The 23602-nt window shown below is 44.2% G+C and overlaps 5 protein-coding genes and 1 long non-coding RNA gene across 6 annotated transcripts; 4 read left to right on the forward strand and 2 right to left on the reverse strand.

Annotated features, from left to right (window-relative positions):
* Positions 1 to 1118: 1118 nt before the first annotated feature.
* Positions 1119 to 3632, forward strand: LOC136183626 (V-type proton ATPase subunit H-like). Its single transcript, XM_065970335.1, has 18 exons — positions 1119 to 1264; positions 1312 to 1405; positions 1458 to 1554; positions 1602 to 1735; positions 1785 to 1854; positions 1911 to 2015; positions 2067 to 2164; positions 2219 to 2329; positions 2381 to 2465; positions 2523 to 2591; positions 2642 to 2689; positions 2744 to 2796; positions 2846 to 2924; positions 2977 to 3023; positions 3085 to 3186; positions 3239 to 3352; positions 3411 to 3460; positions 3517 to 3632. Exons 1-17 carry the CDS (start codon positions 1201 to 1203, stop codon positions 3442 to 3444), a joined length of 1404 nt encoding a protein of 467 aa, XP_065826407.1. The 5' UTR covers positions 1119 to 1200; the 3' UTR covers positions 3445 to 3460; positions 3517 to 3632.
* On the reverse strand, positions 3506 to 8756 carry LOC136183625 (N6-adenosine-methyltransferase non-catalytic subunit-like). The gene is made up of 12 exons (XM_065970334.1): positions 8657 to 8756; positions 8508 to 8608; positions 8225 to 8441; positions 8077 to 8164; positions 7969 to 8024; positions 4838 to 4872; positions 4641 to 4785; positions 4491 to 4583; positions 4305 to 4421; positions 4152 to 4250; positions 3976 to 4087; positions 3506 to 3921 (listed from the first exon to the last, which is right to left on the reverse strand). Exons 1-12 carry the CDS (start codon positions 8714 to 8716, stop codon positions 3623 to 3625), a joined length of 1422 nt encoding a protein of 473 aa, XP_065826406.1. The 5' UTR covers positions 8717 to 8756; the 3' UTR covers positions 3506 to 3622.
* A 14-nt stretch (positions 8757 to 8770) lies between these two features.
* On the forward strand, positions 8771 to 10550 carry LOC136183627 (transmembrane protein 184B-like). The gene is made up of 7 exons (XM_065970336.1): positions 8771 to 9007; positions 9093 to 9249; positions 9323 to 9413; positions 9468 to 9543; positions 9594 to 9685; positions 9740 to 9907; positions 9963 to 10550. Exons 1-7 carry the CDS (start codon positions 8873 to 8875, stop codon positions 10423 to 10425), a joined length of 1182 nt encoding a protein of 393 aa, XP_065826408.1. The 5' UTR covers positions 8771 to 8872; the 3' UTR covers positions 10426 to 10550.
* A 520-nt stretch (positions 10551 to 11070) lies between these two features.
* LOC136183629 (uncharacterized) lies at positions 11071 to 12395 on the forward strand. Its single transcript, XM_065970338.1, has 7 exons — positions 11071 to 11224; positions 11298 to 11415; positions 11469 to 11524; positions 11586 to 11702; positions 11755 to 11908; positions 11965 to 12030; positions 12079 to 12395. The coding sequence occupies exons 1-7, from the start codon at positions 11189 to 11191 to the stop codon at positions 12201 to 12203; spliced, it is 672 nt and encodes a 223-aa protein (XP_065826410.1). The 5' UTR covers positions 11071 to 11188; the 3' UTR covers positions 12204 to 12395.
* Positions 12396 to 12603: 208 nt separating this feature from the next.
* LOC136183630 (uncharacterized) lies at positions 12604 to 15605 on the reverse strand. The gene is made up of 3 exons (XR_010669198.1): positions 13979 to 15605; positions 13085 to 13919; positions 12604 to 13029 (listed from the first exon to the last, which is right to left on the reverse strand). It is a non-coding gene; the product is annotated as an uncharacterized lncRNA (long non-coding RNA).
* A 4709-nt stretch (positions 15606 to 20314) lies between these two features.
* On the forward strand, positions 20315 to 23578 carry LOC136183624 (uncharacterized). Its single transcript, XM_065970333.1, has 17 exons — positions 20315 to 20472; positions 20535 to 20652; positions 20700 to 20755; positions 20807 to 20923; positions 20976 to 21129; positions 21186 to 21251; positions 21297 to 21487; positions 21657 to 21793; positions 21852 to 21929; positions 21987 to 22110; positions 22183 to 22382; positions 22435 to 22579; positions 22680 to 22780; positions 22839 to 22923; positions 22994 to 23137; positions 23193 to 23292; positions 23349 to 23578. The coding sequence occupies exons 1-17, from the start codon at positions 20437 to 20439 to the stop codon at positions 23501 to 23503; spliced, it is 2007 nt and encodes a 668-aa protein (XP_065826405.1). The 5' UTR covers positions 20315 to 20436; the 3' UTR covers positions 23504 to 23578.
* The last annotated feature ends 24 nt before the right edge of the window (positions 23579 to 23602 follow it).

Consider the following 23602-nt stretch of genomic DNA (forward strand, 5'->3'; position numbering starts at 1 on the left):
TCGGGAAGAAGGATAGGGCGACAGTGACGCCCGCGCATATGCTGGCGAAAGGATGCGCTTCGAAAAACGCCGTCGCGTTCGTTAGAAGTCCGTCGGGAAGCTTCGCTTTCCACTCTTCGATGAACGCCGAGAATGGCGAGAGTATAAGCGGCGTCGATTCGGCTCGATTTACTAGCTCTCCGTCTTCTGAATCCATTCTTCTCCACGTTGAAGTCGGGTGACGTCAAAGTGCGATCTCACGACACCCCGTATTCTCGTGACTCGCTAAACCAGAGATAGAGAAGGAGAGGGATGTGCAACTCCCCCTTATCACGTGACTTTTCCAGGTCAGAGGATTGAAGCCGTTAAGTCCCGTATTGCCTCGTATTGAAGTCCACTTCCTCTGATCCGCGAAGCCGTAAGTACTCAGCTGCCTTTCCAAAAATGTTCATTCTTTCATGAAATCACGCGATAAATCTGTTTTGAGGTCGCGGCAACCATTTAAGGCCCCAAATCGCCGCGAACTTGGACTAATTGTACTTTGCACCCTCTCGCGATGTCGCCATTGTCTTTTTTTCTAAACTTTCTTTTGCATTTAATAGCCAAGTCGTGGCGCTAGCGAATGCTGGTAAAAGGCGGCAGAAACCAGTCGCTGTTTCGACGCATTGCGTAAAAAGACGCCGTATTGGGCGTGTCTTGGTGGTCATGTTTTGCACCCTCTCACGCTCAAACGCAATGTCCAATTTTGTTAGAATTTTTTTTGTTTGAAAGAGTCACACATTAGGAAGCGAATGGTGCTATTGTTTGGGCTCTTCCTATTTTTATGCCGTTGTAAGATTGCGTGTTTTAGCACGTGCCGACGTCTGCCGCCTTTTACCAGCATTCGCTAGCGCCACGACTTGGCCATTAAATGCACAAAACGTTTAGAAAAAACGACAATGACGACATCGCGAAAGGGTGCAAAGTACAATTAGTCCTCGCTGGCGGCGATTTGGGGCCTTAAACGGATGTCACGCCCTCAAAACAGATTTATCGCGCGATTTTATGAAAGAAGAAACATTTTTGGAAAGGCAGCTGAGTACTTAGGGCTTCGCGGATCAGAGGAAGTGGACTTCAATACGAGGCAATACGGGACTTAACGGCTTCAATCCTCTGACCAGGAAAAGTCACGTGATAAGGGAGAGTTGCACATCCCTCTCCTTCTCTATCTCTGGCTAAACGATGAGCTACGCGAAACTAGGAACGCAGGAATTGACGCCAGACAGCGACCGAGACCCAGAAGGAGGTAGAAATATACCAACTAGGTAGCAAAGAAAGAATCGTTGCGTACAGGCGGCTCGGGAAGCGGCAGTCCCACAATGAGCCAGGCCATTCTTCGCATGGAAACGCTGCGAGGGAGAAAGATCGAGTGGCAAACATATTTCAGGTACAAGACGGAGAAATCCTTACTCGAAAACCCCCTCTCGACGAACACGTAGAACGGAGATCATCGCAGAAGACGAATATCGTTTTCTCAACGAATACTCCGCGAAACCGTCCGCCCAAAACGAGCTCATTCTGAAACAACCGTCGCAGGTACGTCACGTGACCATAGTCATTTTTACCGAAAATTGCTTTTTTAGTGTGCGAAAGTTTTTCTGGGCGTTCCGCAGAAGATTCGAACCGACGACACGGTCCAGTGTCTGCTGACAATGTTCTTCGATTTGATACAGGAGAACAAGGAACGGCTTGCAATCTTCCACAAATACGCTGCGGAGTATCTTCTATCTAAAAAAATTAAATAGATCTACATTTTTGTTTTTCAGTTGCAACTTTCCTGTGTATCAACCTCTGCTTTCGTTGCTGTCAAGACCTAGTCCCTTTACGGCCAGTGTGGTAAAAAGAATAATTTTTACAATTTCAAGTTAAATTTTGCACTTTTTTATTTTAAGGCTAGTCATATTATTGGCTTTCTGGTCAGTTCCAGTCCAGAACTGATGGAAGAGGTTGACATTACGCTCTATTTTGAGTACATTCGAGAGCGTTTGAAAAATCCGGTAATTTTTTTTGTCAAGTCTTTGAAATTACACTCAGTATGTTTTATAAAGAACGACGAATTCTTGCTTACAATTGTGTCGTCGCTCCAACTTGTATTGAGAGGAGATCACTACAGAAAATCGTTTGTGTCCCATCACTGTCTAGATGGGTATCACCATGACAGAACTAATCGAAAGTCTCCTATAGAGATTTCTCTGTTTAGATTGGCGAAATTGTTAAAGGGTCGTTATCTCAGTTTCCAACTTCAGTATCAGCTCATATTCTGCACGTGGCTATTGGCTTTCAATGCAGAAATTGCAGCCAAGCTCAACGGGTATCATAAGTACATATCTACGAAATGATTTTGACGTGGTTTCTTTTATAGATACGGCATCGTTGTTCATCTTTCGGACATATTGAAAAATTCGATTAAAATCAAGGTGCAAAGAATCTGCATTGCAGCACTTCGCGTGAGAAAGTTCAAGAACGATAAGAGAGACGTGTATCTATTCATTGTCCTTTTTCAGAATCTCGCTGAAAAGCCGGAGAATGCCGGCGACAACTGCCAAGGCATGATTCAACAACGCGTCCCGCAGGCAAGAACTTTTTATATAGGAACAATTCTACACTGACGTTGACAATTCAGGTGTTGAAAGTTTTAGCTGGTCGCAGTTGGGATGACGCAGAAGTCGAAGTAAGCATCACATAAAATCTACAATCATATGGCTAGTATGACGTTTGCGTTTAGGCTGACTTGCAATTTCTTCAAGAAACACTCAGCAGCAGTTTGCAAGATCTCACGTAATTCATATAGACGTTCAACGTATTGCCTATACTCGTTACAACGTAGCTCGTTTGACGAATACGTAACCGAAGTGAAGTCAGGTCGACTCGAATGGTCGCCTGCTCACAAATCGGACAAATTTTGGGTACGCAAAGAACTTTTACACAATTACGACTATTTAACCCGTTTTGTTCTAGCGTGAAAACGTCATGAGATTCAATGACAGAGGCCATGAAATTATAGGGTAATGGTATTGATAATGAGGACTTCTCTTATTTTTTTATATTGTGCTATTACCTATGTAGGCTTCTGCTTCATTTGTTGGAGGACGCGGATGACCCCCAAACTCTGGCCATTGCTTCGCATGACATTGGCCAATACGTTAGATATTATCCACGCGGAAAAGCGTAAGATCTACTAGTCGATTAATTAATACTACTTATTCTTCTTTTTGAAAAGCTACGTTGAGACCATGGGCGTGAAGGGACGAATCATGCAGCTTCTCCATCACGAGGAGTCTCAAGTGAAATACGAAGCGTTGGTAGCAACGCACAAAATGATGGTTCAGAACTGGTAATAACAAAATTGACGTGCGCCCGGAAGGAGAATTAATGATCCTTTCACCGCATAGGGAATACCTTGGAAAGCAACTGGAAGTAGCATAAGAAACACCAATGCTGGGTAAATTTAGATATAGTCGTAATCATTTATCGTGGTCGAGGCTCGTTCTTCTTTAGGGAAATCTCTTGTTAGAGGCAAAACGTATCAATTCAGAAAGAACTGTAGCACGCTTTTTTTTCTCTGTCCCACGTGTATGTGCATCACCTGGTTGTAATTAAATTTCTACATGGGATGATAACCTGGCGCGTAATTGCCCATGGGCGCTCCAGCATAGGAATAGTCGCCGGGTGCAATGGGTCCCGGTTGCCCACTACCCACCTGAGGCGGTCCCACGTTCGAAATTGGCGGCGGCGGCGGCGGCGGTCGACCTCCCTTGCCTTTGGGCACAGGGGATTTCGGACGTAGCATTTCGATTTCGTTCTGATAGCCGAGAACGGCGTCTTCTGGTTTCTCAAAGTAGCTCTTGTACGCGTCGTGAGAATAGTTCGAACTGGACAAGTCAGGACCGAGAGTCAGCCAACCTAGAAGGCACTGAATACCATATACGTAGTAGTGCTAATACTACAAACGCTTACCTGGTCTAATTGCAGCATCATCTCCAAATAGATGTAGTCGCCTTCTGCCCAAGCAAAAGTGCTCCATAATGTTGAAGAGTTCCGTTGGCTTTTCTGTGCTTCCGATTGGGAACTATACAGGCAGGAAACAAACGCTGCGTGCATATGCGCTTGGATGGCCACTCGATTGCGCTCACATCTTCTGTTATAACGAGATCGATATCCACGTTGGAATGAATGAAATCCGTGTCGACGCTTCTCCTAACAGTTCCCTTGATTCCCATCAGACAGTGCTCCTAAATCCGAGCACGTTTCTTTTTCGTAAAATTACGAACTTCGTTTGCGTGTACCTTGCAATGCTGCATAACTGAATTAGGCTCCAAGTAAGTAATGTGGCCGGGATTCTTAAAATTCGTCTTAATCCAGCAAATATCCTCGCACCTCCTGTAGCCCCACTTTCTCAGGCACTACAACACCAAGAAGACCGCAGATACATATACACATACCACAGTCAAATCAATCGATTGTACACTCACTTTTCTTCCCCAATCCAATCCTTCAGCAGCTCCACACCAAATGAAAACGAAGCTACGAGGAGAGCCAATATTCTCTACCTCTAACTTCAGAACCTAGACTCGGAGCTCTTTTATTACAAAAAAAACGCATTCGCTCAATGAAGGACGCACATCTTCCCACTGCCACGGTTTCTGATTGACGACGACTCCCGAGGCGCGACGGTGATATTCCTCCAGAGGAGGATTCACGTAGATGACGTCAAATTTGACGTCTATCGATTTCAAGTCAAACGCCTCCAAGTCACATTTCAAATACCTAACATTCAGATAAAAATGCGCGTATTGGATACGTTCATATTAGGGTTTACATCGGAGGCGTAGCTCGTTCTTGAAGATGCTTCTCCTAATAAAGAAATTAGACATCGAGTACAGGGTTCAGCTAAGAATTTCTAAAAGTGGGAAGAGGGTCAGGAGGCATAGGTATAATATATTATGATAGAAGCAATACTCCAAAAACTCGGGGAAAATGTCTCGGATAATAAATTACAGTGAAATTACAAGAGACTGGCCCACCGAATCTCTTGTAATATATTACAGTGTCAAGCGACTTTCTTTTAATAAATTACAGTGAAAATACAAGAGGCGGAAAAAAAACGCGCCTCTTTGACGTAGCAAATTTTTAAAAAATTTAAAAAAGGTTACGACACTTGATACAAACCACACGGAAGACGGTGCTATGGAGGTTTATCCGGTACCAGAGGTATCTCACAGGCGCAGCGGAGCTAATGACTAGGAAGGCCGGAGCCCTTGTCGGGTGAGGAGAATGACCGACCACCGGGCCATGATGGTCAAACCCTTGGGGAGAGTTTCCAACTCCCTTCTATCCTAGTCACGAGCTCATGCTCCTGCTACTGATAAGTATATGGAAACGCTGGGTATATATATGAGAACCCTGCCGGGGTCACTTCGACTGCAGCTTTTCACCAACAAAAATTACTCTCTCAATCGGCCGCAAATACATTTCTGACAACAATAACAAACGAATTTTGTCGAAAATCAATCTAGAAACGCGAAAAAACGGAGAATATAACGCGTGCCACGTACGAAAGGCACGCCCTGTCACGCTACATATGACGTCAGTTGAATGCAACAAAATGCTTCATAGGAACAAGTAGAGGCAAAGAATTCGCCGCGAAGTGCATTGTGGGTCTATTCTAAAGACATATCGTCGCCATTTAGAGGCGAAAAGCAAACGGATGCGAAGTTACGACGATATGCTTGATCAGCGAAATCTAGGTGATATGTGCCGCCTCTATAAGCGAAACGCGCGCTAAGCGGATCAGACCAGAGATAATATTGTCAACTCTGATCAGACGCTACATGACTAGTACTGGCGCGCCGCGCGCGGGCACTCGTTGACAGAGTACTGGCGCGCCGCGCGCAGGCACTCGTTGACTGAGTCTAATTGACTGAATACTGGCGCGCTGCGCGCTCGTCAAATTATCTCACAACAGACAAATAAACGTCAAAATTTGTCCAAAAACAAAGTTCGTGTATGAGGAAAAGGCTGAAATTATGTTTTCAGCCGTGTTAATTCCTAGTAGAAATTAATTAACGTTTTCAACAATCCGCTCCCTGATTATACATTTATATACTCCGGGCGAAGGACGGCTCCCTGAGTGTATAAATATATTTTTGCTCGTTGTAGAAATTAATAAGGAAAAGGCTGAAATCATTCTTTCAACCGTCCTCCTTCTAGAAATTAATCATTGGTTTTTCAATTTGGATATACTTTTCATATATTTCCCCATATTCGGCGACGCTAATTCCATCCTCTCGTCGTCCGTACTTCGACAGACTCTCCGACAGACTCTCTTGCAAAGGGGGCGCCCACTTTTTATTGGCAAGTGTCCGTAATTCGTTGCGCGCGAGTCGGCATGGGTCGGCCCCGACCCTCACTCCCCTATCGCCGACCCATACTACTAAAACGTTATGAAAGCCCGTAGCTTGCAATAACTACAGTGGATACATCGTCCAAAACAAATTTAAAAATGGTCCAAGGTAATTTCAATAACTTTACTGTGACAATTGTCTTCAATTCGTTACGCGCGAGCGGCGCTTGCGATTCAGGCGCAAGGAATGCCACTCGCACATAAAAAGTACTTTGTAATGTTGGCACTTTTGGGGTGCAAGTGTCTCCCTCGTTGCGCGCGGGCGGCGCTTGCGGTTCGGGCGCAAGGAACGTCCCTCGCGCATAAAGAGTAGCGGCGGGAACGAATAACAGGCAAAACAATTTTGAAGCAAAATAACAAGCAAATTTACAGTTTTGAAGCAAAATAACGGGCAATTTTACAGTTTTGAAGCAAAATAGCAAGCAAATTTAGTTTCGAAGCAAAATAACGGGCAAATAGTTTCGAAACAAAAACTGTAAACTTGCTTGTTACTTGCTTGTTAGTTTGCTTCAAAATTGTTTTGCCCGTTATTTTGCTTCAAAACTGTTTGCCCGTCATTTTGCTTCAAAACCGTTTTGCCCGTCATTTTGCTTCAAAACTGTAAATTTGCTCGTCATTTTGCTTCAAAACCGTTTTGCCCGTCAAATTTGCTTCTTATTTTGCTTCAAAATTGTTTTGCCCGTCATTTTGCTTCAAAAGTGTAAATTTGCTTGTTATTTTGCTTCAAAACTGTTTGCCCGTTATTTTGCTTCAAAACTGTAAATTTGCTTGTTATTGCTTCAAAACCGTTTTGCCAGTGCAAGAGTCTCCCTCGTTGCGCGCGAGCGGCGCTTGCGGTTCAGGCGCATGGAACGCCGCTCGCGCATAAAGAGTAGCGGCGGGAACGCCTACTTTTGGGGTGCAAGTGTCTCCCTCGTTGCGCGCGAGCGGCGCTTGCGGTTCGGGCGCAAGGAACGTCACTCGCGCATAAATAGTAGCGGCGGGAACGCCTACTTTTGGGGTGCAAGTGTCTCCCTCGTTGCGCGCGAGCGGCGCTTGCGGTTCAGGCGCATGGAACGCCGCTCGCGCATAAAGAGTAGCGGCGGGAACGCCTACTTTTGGGGTGCAAGTGTCTCCCTCGTTGCGCGCGAGCGGCGCTTGCGGTTCAGGCGCATGGAACGCCGCTCGCGCATAGTAATGGCGTGGTCAACGGCAGCGCCCGACTGCTTATTAAAGAGTTTTTTTTTCATCCTGCCATTACCACGCCCATAATAAATTACACTCAAGACTCTTGTAATTACAGTCACTGTAATTACAAGAGTCTGGCCAACCGACTCTCTTGCAATAAATTAGAGTAAAATTACAAGAGACTGAATTGTGTGGCACTTAAAACAGGAAAAAAAGGTGAACGTAATGGTAAACGTGCAAGAGAGTATTGCTAGCATAAGGGTGACGAATAGAGTTTTAGTTAGGCCCCTGATACGGTTGGGGAAGGCCTGTAGCTGACGCTGAGCGGCCCCAGTAAGTGTAAACTATTCATTTGGTATAGTAGATTATTTATTTCGTACTTTGAGTCGAATCAGTTCTTTCAACTTGGGATACTCTTCAAAACGATCCTGAATTCCTGAAGAATTCCATCACGAAATTAAATACTTATTTGTATGGTCGTCTGTTACCGGCATCTCTAATAAAATTCTGAGGCCTTTGTCCGGTGTCGACGTAGTGCTGAGAATAGTCATTGTGAGGATTGGCACTCTGCGTTCCCTGCAAAAAGAAACTTTCGATTATTTAATTAATCATACATAATATTTACGTTCGACTTGCCTTCAAAAACGTGCTCGACCCCTTATAGATCTCCTGCACTTCCTCGTCCTCTTCGTTCCCGCGATCTTCCGCGCCCCCCTCTTTCTTCATCTCCTTCTCCCCCTCCTTCTTCGTCTCCTTCTCGTCTCTCGTCGTCGCGACGCGATCCTCCTGGCTCTCGATCGCCTTCTCGACGGCGGTGTACACTTCGAACGCGTAGCGTTTCGCTGTCGTGCTTCTAGACGTTGGGGGAGGGCAAACACGATTTTTCGGGCTTGTTTGCGCGTTTATTTGTTCGATTCACTTTTGGTACTCCTTCAGACTTTCCATGTAGCCTTTTCGCTCTTTCAAATCGGCGCGACTATGCACCAAATAGGCGAGAGCGTCGACGCTTTCGATTCCCAGCTGAAAGCGAGCTTTGGACGGCGCGATTGCACGAAAATATGAATTCACCTCTTTTGCCAGAAGCTTTCTTCGTCGCTTCGATCGCTCCCGAATTGCCTTTACGTCCATTTCGACGAGAAATCGCGAATTCGGTCCGGGAGCGCAATCCGGGCTTAGGTGACATCACTTCCGTCGCGCAAAAGACGATGACTCTTCGCCGCGATATCACAGGCGAATAGTGTACGAGTCGTCTTCCGACCCATTCCTATTGCTCTTATCATCCGAATGACGAATTCGACGGCATCGACTCCAACGACAGCAACGGCGCCGAGCACAAGCACATCGTTCGTCGACAGCCAGCCCGCGCGGGCCATATCGGGCGTATTTACCGTCCTGGCTCTCCTAGCAACCACGCGACAGGTCAGAAGAAGAAGTCCCAATGAGTCCCAATGGGCTCTTTAGGCGAACCTCTCGAGTTGATGACGTCACATCGGAATCTTTATAGTTGTACATGCACTGGCGGTTTTATACGGAGCCGAAAGAACAGAAGTGGATTCTACGAATTCTGTTCATCGTTCCGATCTACTCGTTCGCTTCGTGGCTCAGTCTCGTCTTCTACCAGAACTACATCTATTTTGACACCGTGCGAGACTGCTACGAAGGTAAGGAGGGGGAAAAAAAGAAAAAGGGAGAACTTACGTAATCCAATTATAATTGATATGTTTCTATTTTTAGCTTTTGTCATCTACAGTTTTCTCAGCTTGTGCTACGAGTATTTAGGCGGTGAAATGAGGATAATCGAGGCCATAGGAGGAAAACCTGTGGTGTAAGAATCAATTGAAAAAAGAATCAATCGATTCTATTCTATCTTCTAATGTAGACGTAGCTGGTGGGCGGGCACGTGCTGTCTCCCCAAATTTCACTATTCTCTATCATTTCTAAAATTCTGCAAACAGGTTAAATACAAGGCAAAAAATTAAATCAAAGTTAACTGTACTTTTATTAGGCAACACTTCAATTCTGCTTTATTAAACCCCTCGTAGCAATAATAACTATAATCCTCCACGCAACAGGTCATTATAAAGACGGAGACTGGAGGTGAGCCAATTAAAATAAATCAATGGATGGCCTGAACTGCTCTTTCTATTCTAGTCTTAATCATGCTTATCTGTATGAAATGCTCGCCTACAATATATCCATCACATTGGCTCTCTACGCTTTGGTCCTATTCTATTGTGCCACAAAGGAAATACTTAGACCCCACAAACCTGTTTTGAAATTTCTAGCCGTCAAATCTGTAGTATTCCTCTCCTTTTGGCAAGGAAAGAACCCCTTTTATTCATTTGAAAAATTGGCTAATTATGTATCTACCTGCAGGTGTTGCACTTGCCATCGCCGAAGAAGTTGGCCTCATCAAATCAGCCGTTGACGTCACGGGCAAAACAGTCGGTCAGGAATCCATAGCGACGGCGATACAAAATTTCATCATAACGATTGAAATGTTCTTTGCCGCCATTCTTCTCTGGTACGCCTTTCCGCACAAGGTCTATCTAAATCGGCGCAGAGACGAGGAGGGGCGCGGCATACCAATGAAAGGGATCTCGTCGAATATTCGCCACACGCTCAATCCCACCGACATCGTCAGCGACGCCGTGCACAATTTCGCTCCCGCCTATCAGCAGTACATGAAGCACGTTGAGAGAGAGGAGGACGAGGATGAGGACGAGGACGAGGACGTTGTGCTGCGTAATGGGCATGCTGGGATCGTTGGATTGGATGCCGGACGACGGCGGGACAACGAGACGACGCGAATGTTAGATTCTGACGACGAGATATAGATGTATTAGAACTGAACTTTGCTGTAATTGCGTGGGCGTTTCGCTTAGTGCATGGAGTCTTTGCAGGTAGTCTTTGCAGATATACAATATGATTGAATATTCTAATATTATACGCAATATTTCAACGCGTTGTGGCTGTGAACATTGGGCTGATACAGCGGTATTAATCTATTGCTTTTGTCTGATGCCCGTATGTCCGGGTAGGGTAAACGGCTTTTCAAGGAAAATCGAGGAAAAAGGCGTTACCCTACAATATACGGGACTTTAGGTGTCTGTGTCTGTGTCTGTGTCTGTGTCTGTCTTTCTCTCTGGTACATTTTTTGGCGCTTTTTCAGTTTATTACTTCATCAAAACAGTGTACAGAGTTTAAAAATAAAAATTAAAAAAATTAAAAAGCAGCGTCGCCTTGCTGTACATCATGTATAGATAACAGTGTTGAAACCCTGATCCGTTAGCCGATTCGTTATCTTTTGGTCATTTTTCATTGCTCGAATCTTAAATTCTTCAGCGACTGCCTTTTCTCTTCTTTCTTCGGATTCAAGTTGATTAGCAATAGTTGAATAGACCACTAAAGAATGTTATTTGAGAACAACACGTCACTGTCTAATTCCAGCAGGTGACATCACAACTGGTGACATCATTGGAGGTGACGTAGTGAGATGATAGGGCTCTGACCTCTGACTATGCCCCAAAGTCCCAGACTATAAAAGCTCTGCCCAGGCTTACGTTGAGAAGAAGAACTTCAAAGTTCAAAGCCTTCGTGATGTTTGCATTGGCAAGCCGTCCCAAGCAGATAGTGGTAGGTTCACTATCTCCCATTCGCGAATGACTCAGACTGACTGTACGATTTCCCTTTCTCCGCCGCGCTGTAGGAAGGAAAGCGAGACGAGCAGCTCGACGTTTCCTCGCAGAGACAAGAGCTCGTCTTTCTGAGCAAGTGCGTTCGATGCAAAGTGAACCTGAACACACCTTCGGCCAAAGTGTTTCTAGGTCAGATGATCTAATATTACCTGAGTCATATTACAAACGTTATCACGTTGCAGAGGAATGTGAAGACGTCGAATTTCTTGTTCGAGGACTGATATATTCCGGCACTATGGTACACATAAGAGCTTCAAACAATTAATTAATTAATTAATTAATCAATTGATTTCTTATAGGATATTTACAAGTGCAAAGATGTGAAAATTGACATTGGAAGTGGAATAGTCATTCCAGTCGTCTCCGTCGAAACGAGCAGAAATATTACATTGGCAGTCCTGGATGCAAAAGAACAGGCAAAACCCATCAAGGAACCATAACGCAAAATGGCAATATACATAATTTCAGACCAGATCGATTTACGTTCAAAACTCGACCGATATTTCCGTCTCCGTCTCCGGATCTGTCTTCTCAATTCCTATTCCACCCCAAACAGATGCTGACTGTCAACTGATCTCAAGTTGGACTGGTGAAAAATTCACCTCAGAAAAAGTCGTCAGAGGTAAATAGAGTATTCTTCTGTTTGCACGCTGACTTCATATATTGTTCTGAATGTAGAGGGAGCTCACGGTTATCCCACTACGGCTTCAAAAAAGGCAGCTGCAGATGCAAAACTAGAAGCAGGTGAGATGACACTATTACCTGTAATAAAAATCTAAATGTTCTGATTAGCTGTGAAGAAGTTTGAGAAGATGATTACCGATTCTATCAAAATTTCAAAGCGTTTGCCTTCGTCAAAGTCTGACAGTGAAGAAACAAAAGAAAAAAAGGAATCCCAGGTTCTTTCTCCTCCATAAACGCCAATCAGATTCTCGAAAAACGAGCTGGAAAAGATGAAGGAAAAGCTGAGATCAATAGAAGTTAATTAGGTAAAATTAATTAACTGCTTACTAAATTGCCAATATTGCTGCCGTAATTGAATTTTGTATTTTGTTACTTACATATTATTTATTCTGTTTTGTATTTAGTAAGACGTACTTTGTATCTTGTCTTGTGGCCGCAACGTACGCGAACTACTAATAATCTTATTTATTTATTCATCATTTGCGAGACGTACGCTCAATCCTACAGACGGAGGACGCCTGAGAAGGACGCGGACGTTGTGCTACGTATAATGGGCATGATAGATCGTTGGATTGGATGCCGGACGACGGCGGGACAACGAGACGACGCGAATGTTAGATTTCGACGACAAGATCTAAATGATTTGATTGTATTAGAACTAAACTGCGCGTTGGTTGCATGTGTATAGGTAGAATGAGGCGTTCAGCTAGTGCATGCATAATCTTTGCAGATAACATGATTGGTCCGTCAGTTATTAAAATACGTTCGGCTACGAAAAGGTTTCTTGGCGCACTTCAAAACAATAGGGAGCTTCCGCATCCCGCACGTGCGCTAGACCAAGACTGAAGACTCAATTCTACAAAACCAAATTTTCGATCTCTTCTGCCATTAATATTGCTCCACTCAAGAAAAAGTCGACAGCTAACGGCAACGCACCATGCAGGAATTCCAAAGTGTGAACGTGATGATCAAATCCTTCGTGTAGCACGCTAACGACTAATTGGATAACAAAAGTGAAAAATAAAACCAAACAAGCCAGGGCTCTTAATTTGTACCAACCTAAAGGAGATATTCTTCGTACTTTGATAGAAGTAACAATATAATGTATACCAACCAGAAACAGATGTTCTTTGTACTTTAATAGAAGTAACAATGATCACTTGAAGCAAACACGCAAAAAAGCCGAGACAGGAAGATATCAGCTCAATCGCCGAGGTTGAGCTGCTACTTTCCTTCACGTGAATCCCTATAGAACCGGAGAAGTAGATAAGACTGCCAATACTGAAAACATAGAAAACAATGGTTTCCGGGTCCTCTGTCATATGATGCCACACTTCTTTGCCACTGAAGTTACTGTTTTGCTTAAACAGGTACAGGCATGCTAGAAGAAGGCACGTAACCATAGCAAAGCCATGTGCTACCGCAAACGGAATAGATTTTTTTCTTGCTAAAATTTCTTCCTGCTTTCAGCTTCTCCGCGTGTCCTCCATGATTGAGAATGTCGTCGCATGTAGGTTGAAACGATTCTTGTATTGATCGTGTCCAAATTACAAACACTAGAACAACAACGGTCAGAACGACTGAAAAACACAATAGCCAAGTTGCCATTGTGCGTTTTTCAGAGTCTTTTTGAGACCCGTTTTCAGTGGCGCTGTCTTCATCTTTAGCGCTGTCTTCATCTTCAGTGCTGTCTCGATCTTTCAAGAGGCAAAGGTAAGACATGCCTGCTAAAATGTAAAAAAACACGACTGAAGTTCTGAATAATGGACGTAGATGTGTCCACACTCCTTCCGAAACAACTAGAGCATTTGCTTTATCATTCAAGCAGGCCATATTCACTATGGCATGAATCCAACGAAGACAATTGGAAGTGCCGATGAACAGAAAAGCCCAGTCGTTTCGGTCTGTATTGCGTCGGATCCGCCTTGCTTCAAAGATCAAGTAACAAACTGAATTAGAATAAACTAAACGTAGCAGGTGCTTAACATAATAGCAGCCAATCACTCACCTTGCAGAACAACTTCTATTGAGCCAGAAAGAAGACAGAAAACTTCAGCAGCTCGTTCTTTAGGGCCAGGTTTACACTTGTGAATTATTAGGAGAAAACTGAAGCCTTGATACACCAATGAAATGATCCCTAACACAAAAATAAGGACCAAGGATTTGGCCGATACTTGATACTTCGCATTCTTCTGGAACACTGGCGTCGATGGTTCATCTCCGTCTTTTTCTTTGCTAGAATGACACGCCGAGTTGAGCCAGGCAGAGAAAATGAACAGAACGGATATAATATGTAGTGATCCGGAAAGTACGTGTACTGGAAAGGACCTTGGCACCGAAAGAAATCCATTTTCCTTGCCAGGTGGGGTCAAACTTTCATCGCACGTACGCCAAACGAGTGGCGGATGGCCGGGACTCGGAATCGGTTCACAGTGTGAAACTGTAGGAGAATCCCAAATGCTACCGCACTTGCCGCTATACCTATTGGCAACCAAAAGAAAAAGAGGCACGAACAACAGAAGAGCCACCACAAAAATTGCAATGAATCTTTTCTTCATCGTGTAGGAAACTAACTTGTTCACCGTTGAAAAGTTCTGCCTTTATATACACTAAGGGGAGGGACTCTCTGGACGAGCCGGGACTAGGGGTACAAGGCACGGGGACCAGGAAAACCTACTGTATAGCCGCCACAGAGAGCTCACCTATTGAACGTTATATATAAAAGTCTTTGCTTTTCTTATATGTTTCTATGGTGCCAGAAGGCAGGGGTTTTTGTAGCATAGAAACCGCGGGGACTAAACTGGGGACCAGGGACTGCATGGGAAATTTGCATGGAGAATTAATGACATGACCAAGTGGATAACAAGTACGCAATAACAAGGTTCTGCCGAGAATTTTTTCAGTGTGGTAATAAGATATAGTACGAGATTTTAAATGGTCTGAGACAATTTTAAAAATCGTCACAGACGATTTTAAAATCTTGTCTTAGACGATTTTTAAAATTATCTTAAACGATTTTCAAAAATTGTCTTCGGTTGGCCAATATCTTTTAATTTCACTGTAGTTTATTACAGGAGAGGAGTTAGCTAGCCCCCTGTAACTTCGCTGTAGTTTATTACAGGAGAGACCCGTTGGTCAACCCCTGTAATTTCGCTGTAATTTATTACAGGAGAGACCCGTTGGTTAACCCCTGTAATTTCGCTGTAATTTATTACAGGATAGACCCGTTGGCTAACCCCTTGTAATTTCGCTGTAATTTATTACAGGAGAGACCCTTTGGCTAACCCCCTGTAATTTCGCTGTAGTTTATTACAGGAGAGACCCGTTGGCTAGCCCCCTGTAATTTCGCTGTAATTTATTACAGGAGAGACCCGTTGGCTAGCCCCTGTAATTTCGCTGAAGTTTATTACAGGAGAGACCCGTTGGCTAGCCCCTGTAATTTCGCTGTAATTTATTACAGGAGAGACCCGTTGGTTAACCCCTGTAATTTCGCTGTAATTTATTACAGGAGAGACCCGTTGGTTAAACCCTGTAATTTCGCTGTAATTTATTACAGGATAGACCCGTTGGCTAACCCCCTGTAATTTCGCTGTAATTTATTACAGGAGAGACCCGTTGGCTAACCCCCTGTAATTTCGCTGTAATTTATTACAGGAGAGACCCGTTGGCTAGCCCCTGTAATTTCGCTGTAGTTTATTACAGGAGAGACCCGTTGGCTAGCCCCTGTAATTTCGCTGTAATTTATTACAGGAGAGACCCGTTGGTTAACCCCTGTAATTTCACTGTAATTTATTACAGGAGAGACCCGTTGGTTAAACCCTGTAATTTCGCTGTAATTTATTACAGGATAGACCCGTTGGCTAACCCCCTGTAATTTCGCTGTAATTTATTACAGGAGAGACCCGTTGGCTGACCCCCTGTAATTTCGCTGTAATTTATTACAGGAGAGACCCGTTGGCTAGCCCCTGTAATTTCGCTGTAATTTATTACAGGAGAGACCCGTTGGTTAACCCCTGTAATTTCGCTGTAATTTATTACAGGAGAGACCCGTTGGTTAACCCCTGTAATTTCGCTGTAATTTATTACAGGATAGACCCGTTGGCTAACCCCCTGTAATTTCGCTGTAATTTATTACAGGAGAGACCCGTTGGCTGACCCCCTGTAATTTCGCTGTAATTTATTACAGGAGAGACCCGTTGGCTGACCCCCTGTAATTTCGCTGTAATTTATTACAGGAGAGACCCGTTGGCTAACCCCATGTAATTTCGCTGTAGTTTATTACAGGAGAGACCCGTTGGCTAACCCCCTGTAATTTCGCTGTAATTTATTACAGGAGAGACCCGTTGGCTAACCCCCTGTAATTTCGCTGTAATTTATTACAGGAGAGACCCGTTGGCTAACCCCCTGTAATTTCGCTGTAGTTTATTACAGGAGAGACCCGTTGGCTAACCCCTGTAATTTCGCTGTAATTTATTACAGGAGAGACCCGTTGGCTAACCCCCTGTAATTTCGCTGTAGTTTATTACAGGAGAGACCCGTTGGCTAACCCCCTGTAATTTCGCTGTAATTTATTACAGGAGAGACCCGTTGGCTAACCCCCTGTAATTTCGCTGTAATTTATTACAGGAGATACCCGTTGGCTAACCCCCTGTAATTTCGCTGTAGTTTATTACAGGAGAGACCCGTTGGCTAACCCCTGTAATTTCGCTGTAATTTATTACAGGAGAGACCCGTTGGCTAACCCCCTGTAATTTCGCTGTAGTTTATTACAGGAGAGACCCGTTGGCTAACCCCCTGTAATTTCGCTGTAATTTATTACAGGAGAGACCCGTTGGCTAAACCCCTGTAATTTCGCTGTAATTTATTACAGGAGATACCCGTTGGCTAACCCCCTGTAATTTCGCTGTAATTTATTACAGGAGAGACCCGTTGGCTAACCCCCTGTAATTTCGCTGTAATTTATTACAGGAGAGACCCGTTGGCTAACCCCCTGTAATTTCGCTGTAGTTTATTGCAGGAGAAACCCGTTGGCTAACCCCCTGTAATTTCGCTGTAATTTATTACAGGAGGGACCCGTTGGCTAACCCCCTGTAATTTCGATGTAATTTATTACAGGAGAGACCCGTTGGCTAACCCCCTGTAATTTCGCTGTAGTTTATTACAGGAGAGACCCGTTGGCTAACCCCCTGTAATTTCGCTGTAATTTATTACAGGAGAGACCCGTTGGCTAACCCCCTGTAATTTCGCTGTAATTTATTACAGGATAGACCCGTTGGCTAACCCCCTGTAATTTCGCTGTAATTTATTACAGGAGAGACCCGTTGGCTAACCCCCTGTAATTTCGCTGTAGTTTATTACAGGAGAGACCCGTTGGCTAACCCCCTGTAATTTCGCTGTAATTTATTACAGGAGAGACCCGTTGGCTAACCCCCTGTAATTTCGCTGTAATTTATTACAGGATAGACCCGTTGGCTAACCCCCTGTAATTTCGCTGTAATTTATTACAGGAGAGACCCGTTGGCTAACCCCCTGTAATTTCGCTGTAATTTATTACAGGATAGACCCGTTGGCTAACCCCCTGTAATTTCGCTGTAATTTATTACAGGAGAGACCCGTTGGCTGACCCCCTGTAATTTCGCTGTAATTTATTACAGGATAGACCCGTTGGCTAACCCCCTGTAATTTCGCTGTAATTTATTACAGGAGAGACCCGTTGGCTAACCCCCTGTAATTTCGCTGTAGTTTATTACAGGAGAGACCCGTTGGCTAACCCCCTGTAATTTCGCTGTAATTTATTACAGGAGAGACCCGTTGGCTAACCCCCTGTAATTTCGCTGTAGTTTATTACAGGAGAGACCCGTTGGCTAACCCCCTGTAATTTCGCTGTAATTTATTACAGGAGAGACCCGTTGGCTAACCCCCTGTAATTTCGCTGTAATTTATTACAGGAGAGACCCGTTGGCTGACCCCCTGTAATTTCGCTATAATTTATTACAGGAGAGACCCGTTGGCTAACCCCCTGTAATTTCGCTGTAGTTTATTACAGGAGAGACCCGTTGGCTAACCCCTGTAATTTCGCTGTAATTTATTACAGGAGAGACCCGTTGGCTAACCCCCTGTAATTTCGCTGTAGTTTATTACAGGAGAAACCCGTTGGCTAACGCCCTGTAATTTCGCTGTAATTTATTACAGGAGGGACCCGTTGGCTAACCCCCTGTAATTTCGCTGTAATTTATTACAGGAGAGACCCGTTGGCTAACCCCCTGTAATTTCGCTGTAGTTTATTACAGGAGAAACCCGTTGGCTAACCCCCTGTAATTTCGCTGTAATTTATTACAGGAGAGACCCGTTGGCTAACCCCCTGTAATTTCGCTGTAGTTTATTACAGGAGAAACCCGTTGGCTAACGCCCTGTAATTTCGCTGTAATTTATTACATTAGGGACCCGTTGGCTAACCCCCTGTAATTTCGCTGTAGTTTATTACAGGATAGACCCGTTGGCTAACCCCCTGTAATTTCGCTGTAATTTATTACAGGAGAGACCCGTTGGCTGACCCCCTGTAATTTCGCTGTAATTTATTACATTAGGGACCCGTTGGCTAACCCCCTGTAATTTCGCTGTAATTTATTACAGGAGAGACCCGTTGGTTAAACCCTGTAATTTCGCTGTAATTTATTACAGGATAGACCCGTTGGCTAACCCCCTGTAATTTCGCTGTAATTTATTACAGGAGAGACCCGTTGGCTGACCCCCTGTAATTTCGCTGTAATTTATTACAGGAGAGACCCGTTGGCTAACCCCATGTAATTTCGCTGTAGTTTATTACAGGAGAGACCCGTTGGCTAACCCCCTGTAATTTCGCTGTAATTTATTACAGGAGAGACCCGTTGGCTAACCCCCTGTAATTTCGCTGTAATTTATTACAGGAGAGACCCGTTGGCTAACCCCCTGTAATTTCGCTGTAGTTTATTACAGGAGAGACCCGTTGGCTAACCCCTGTAATTTCGCTGTAATTTATTACAGGAGAGACCCGTTGGCTAACCCCCTGTAATTTCGCTGTAGTTTATTACAGGAGAGACCCGTTGGCTAACCCCTGTAATTTCGCTGTAATTTATTACAGGAGAGACCCGTTGGCTAACCCCCTGTAATTTCGCTGTAATTTATTACAGGAGATACCCGTTGGCTAACCCTCTGTAATTTCGCTGTAATTTATTACAGGAGGGACCCGTTGGCTAACCCCCTGTAATTTCGCTGTAATTTATTACAGGAGAGACCCGTTGGCTAACCCCCTGTAATTTCGCTGTAGTTTATTACAGGAGAGACCCGTTGGCTAACCCCTGTAATTTCTCTGTAATTTATTACAGGAGAGACCCGTTGGCTAACCCCCTGTAATTTCGCTGTAATTTATTACAGGAGAGGCCCGTTGGCTAACCCCCTGTAATTTCGATGTAATTTATTACAGGAGGGACCCGTTGGCTAACGCCCTGTAATTTCGATGTAATTTATTACAGGAGGGACCCGTTGGCTAACCCCCTGTAATTTCGCTGTAGTTTATTACAGGAGAGACCCGTTGGTTAACCCCTGTAATTTCGCTGTAATTTATTACAGGAGAGACCCGTTGGTTAAACCCTGTAATTTCGCTGTAATTTATTACAGGATAGACCCGTTGGCTAACCCCCTGTAATTTCGCTGTAATTTATTACAGGAGGGACCCGTTGGCTAACCCCCTGTAATTTCGATGTAATTTATTACAGGAGAGACCCGTTGGCTAACCCCCTGTAATTTCGCTGTAGTTTGAGACCCGTTGGCTAACGCCCTGTAATTTCGCTGTAGTTTATTACAGGAGAGACCCGTTGGCTAACCCCTGTAATTTCGCTGTAATTTATTACAGGAGAAACCCGTTGGCTAACCCCCTGTAATTTCGCTGTAATTTATTAACTCACAAACGCTTGAGGCGAGGAGACCAGTTTATTGTTCGCGACTCCGGAGGAGTAATGAAACGTCTATGTTGTACGGCATACCGTCAGAATTAAGCGCTCACTGCATGCTTACTCGATCGTGTGCACGCTGACCTAGCTCTTCCAATTATCCAGTAAGCTCTGTCGTACCCTTCAAAGTGAACTGCATGATCTTGAAGCTGCATGAGGAGAAGACGGAGGCTATCTCTTAGGCGACCTAATTGACGCGGAACTTCTAGGAGCTCGATCAATGATTCTCTAAACTTGATCCCAAACATTAGTCAAGTGCTTCAAGTTCATTCGTAGCCCTGGATGAGTTCAAATGACATCACCTATTGGCTAAGAAAGAATACATTAATTAATGAGCAGATTCGTCACCGTTCTAATTCCAACAAATGACATCATCATCATCATCAGCAGGTGACGTGAGCGGACGCCCTGCGATCTATATATGTGCTAGGTCGTTCCAGGTTTACCCTAAAGAAACGCGAGACACTCACCCTTCACCATGTTCGCTTTGGCAAGCCGTCCCAAACAGATAGTGGTAGGTTCCGCTTCCGAGTCGCTTCTCTCCGTTTCGAATTGCGATATGGTCTGTCACAACAGGAAGGAAAAAGAGACGCGCAGTTCGATGTTTCCTCGCAAAGGCAAGAGCTCGTCTTTCTGACCAAGTGCGTTAGGTGCAAAGTGAACCTGAACACACCTTCGGCCAAAGTGTTTCTAGGTCAGATGATTTAATATTTCCTGAGTCATATTACAACCATGTTGCAGAGGAATGTGAAGACGTCGAATTTCTTGTCCGAGGACCAATATATTCCGGCACTATGGTACTGTAAAGCAACAATAATTATTAAGTACTACATATGGATTTCTTATAGGATATTTACAAGTGCAAAGATGTGAAAATTGACATTGGAAGTGGAATAGTCATTCCAGTAGTCTCCGTCGAAACGAGCAGAAATATTACATTGGCAGTCCTGGATGCAAAAGAACAGGCAAAACCCATTAAGGAACCATAACGCAAAATGGCAATATACTTAATTTCAGACCAGATCGATTTACGTTCAAAACTCGACCGATATTGCCGTCTCCATCTCCGGATCTGTCTTCTCAATTCCTATTCCACCCCAAACAGATGCTGACTGTCAACTGATCTCAAGTTGGACTGGTGAAAACTTCACCTCAGAAAAAGTCGTCAGAGGTAAATAGAGTATTCTTTTGTTTGCACGCTGACTTCACATATTGTTCTGAATGTAGAGGGGGCTCACGGTTATCCCACTACGGCTTCGAAAAAGGCAGCTGCAGATGCAAAACTAGAAGCAGGTGAGCTTATATTATTATCTGTAATAAATCTGAATGTCTGATTAGCTGTGAAGAAGTTTGAGAAGATGATTACCGATTCTATCAAAATTTCAAAGCGTCCGCCTCCGTCAAAGACTGACAGTAAAGAAACAAAAGAAACAAAGGAACCCCAGGCTCTTTCTCCTCCTCCAAAAACGCCAATCAGTTTCTCGGGCAACGAGCTGGAAAAGACAAAGGAAAAGCTGAGACCAGCAGAAGTAAACTAAAATAAATTTAACCAAAACTAACCTTTATCTCACATTTTACATTATGTATTTGAGATTGCGGTCTTTGTAGTACATAAATCCTATTTGTTTCATATTTCATTTCGGCCGCGACGTGCATGAACTATTGGCATTCCCAAATATTTATTCATTTGTAATCTAGACCGTTGAGAAACACCTTCCCGTCGTTGGTGTCCCTGCTCCATCATCACCTGGAACAGGGATAACCGGTCCAGACACGGCCATCAAAAACAATGAAGAAAAGAAGGAGTTCTTTGAGTCACCAGAAGAACTTTCAAAGTAAGAAAGTTGTAATTGCGGCATATATAATTATGATTATTCAATAAATCAATTTCAGAAAATTAGACGTGTTAGCACAGTGGGTGAAGTCGAGCAAGCACGCAATCATTTTCACGGGAGCGGGCGTTAGCACGAGGTAAAATTCCAACATTTAAAAATGGCACTGATTTTTCTAATTAATTTGGGCACATAGTACAGGCATTCCAGACTTTCGCAGTGGAATGAACACCGTCCTCGAAACGGGGCCGGGCGTGTGGGAACTGCAAGCTCACGGTGCCAATCGCTCAACCAAAGCAAAAACCGTCTCCATGCTTCAGGTACATAAACATTAATTAATTAATGTATGATTCTTCTCTCGTATAAGGCTTAGAAGTATTTTATTATTTTAGGCGATTCCGTCTCCGTGTCACATGGCCATTGTTGAGCTGCACAACGTTGGTCTGGTGAAAGTGACTGTGTCGCAGAACGTCGACGGGCTGCATCGGCGAAGTGGAATTCCGGCCAATCAGCTTGCCGAATTGCACGGCAACACAAATTTGGAGACGTGCAAGAAGTGCTCGCGTCAGTACTTGAGAGATTTTGAAACGAGGTATGTGAGAGCGAGAGGCACGTACTACATTAGGAGATGAACGAATTTTCAGGTCTGCTATGGGAGTATTCAATCACGAGACGACGAGATTGTGCGACAATGTCGCCTGTCAAGGTCGTCTCTATGATTCGATCGTGAATTTCGGCGAGAATCTGCCGGAAGGAGAATTGAACAAGGCGTTTGACAACGCAAGAAAGGTCCGTAGATACAGCACCTATCGATCCCTTGAGTACGTGTGTATCCACGGATACTACAAGTAGTATCCGTGGTGTATCTAACATTTGTGTGTGCGACTAGGCTGACCTGTGCATTGTCTTGGGTTCAAGTCTGAGGGTGACTCCAGCTGCCAATGTGCCACAGATCGTAGCTGAAGCTGGCGGCAAGTTGGTCATCTGCAAGTAGGAAAGAGATTGCTTTATAGACCGTGTATTTTTAATTTGTTTCGTTCTTTTGCAGCTTGCAACGGACTCCTCTTGATGATCTGGCGTCAATGACCATTCACGCCAAGTGTGATGACGTCATGATCGGTCTTCTCAAAGAGGTAGCGTAGTAAATCTAAATAAGAGGCTCCATTGTATCACTTCATTTTCTGTTTTGATTTTTCTGAACAGAGACTTGGAATTGACATTCCTCCGTTCAAAGTGCAGAGACGATTGCGGGTGCAACTGTCATTGCCTGAACAAAACAAAAAATCACAGAATTTTACCGTAACTGGCTTGGACGCACACTGTGACTTGCCCTACTCATTTATTCAGGTAGCGTTAGAGGCAATGTCATTCAAGTGTACATCGTATTTACGGCTGCACCTAGACTATTGATATTGAAATTATTGGCAAATCTGGCGCAAATTTGGCTGCGCAGGCAAATCTCGCTGCTGAACCATTTTCAACTCACCTCAACATTGAAAAAGGTAAAAAAAGTGATCAGGTTATTTGGTGACAAAAATTCGACAACGATTTCTCATAGATGAAGAATGCCGACTGAAAATGAGGCTTACCTTTCACGGACACTACGGCGAAGCTCCGCTCGAAATCGTCCGAGACTTGAAGCTCGGCGAAGAGTGGGCAGTCGACTATCGCATGGCTTACGACCCAATGATTGGAGCGTGGCAATTAGACTGAGCGAACGTCACAGTTTGTACGCGAACTGCATTGCGCGTTTTTGGCTCTATGAACAACAAGTGCACGTGGCACGTGGTCGTCGTCTCGTCGCGTGAGGTG

Source organism: Oscarella lobularis, chromosome 2, assembly GCF_947507565.1.
Source record: "Oscarella lobularis chromosome 2, ooOscLobu1.1, whole genome shotgun sequence".
Classification (NCBI taxonomy): Eukaryota; Metazoa; Porifera; class Homoscleromorpha; order Homosclerophorida; family Oscarellidae; genus Oscarella; species Oscarella lobularis.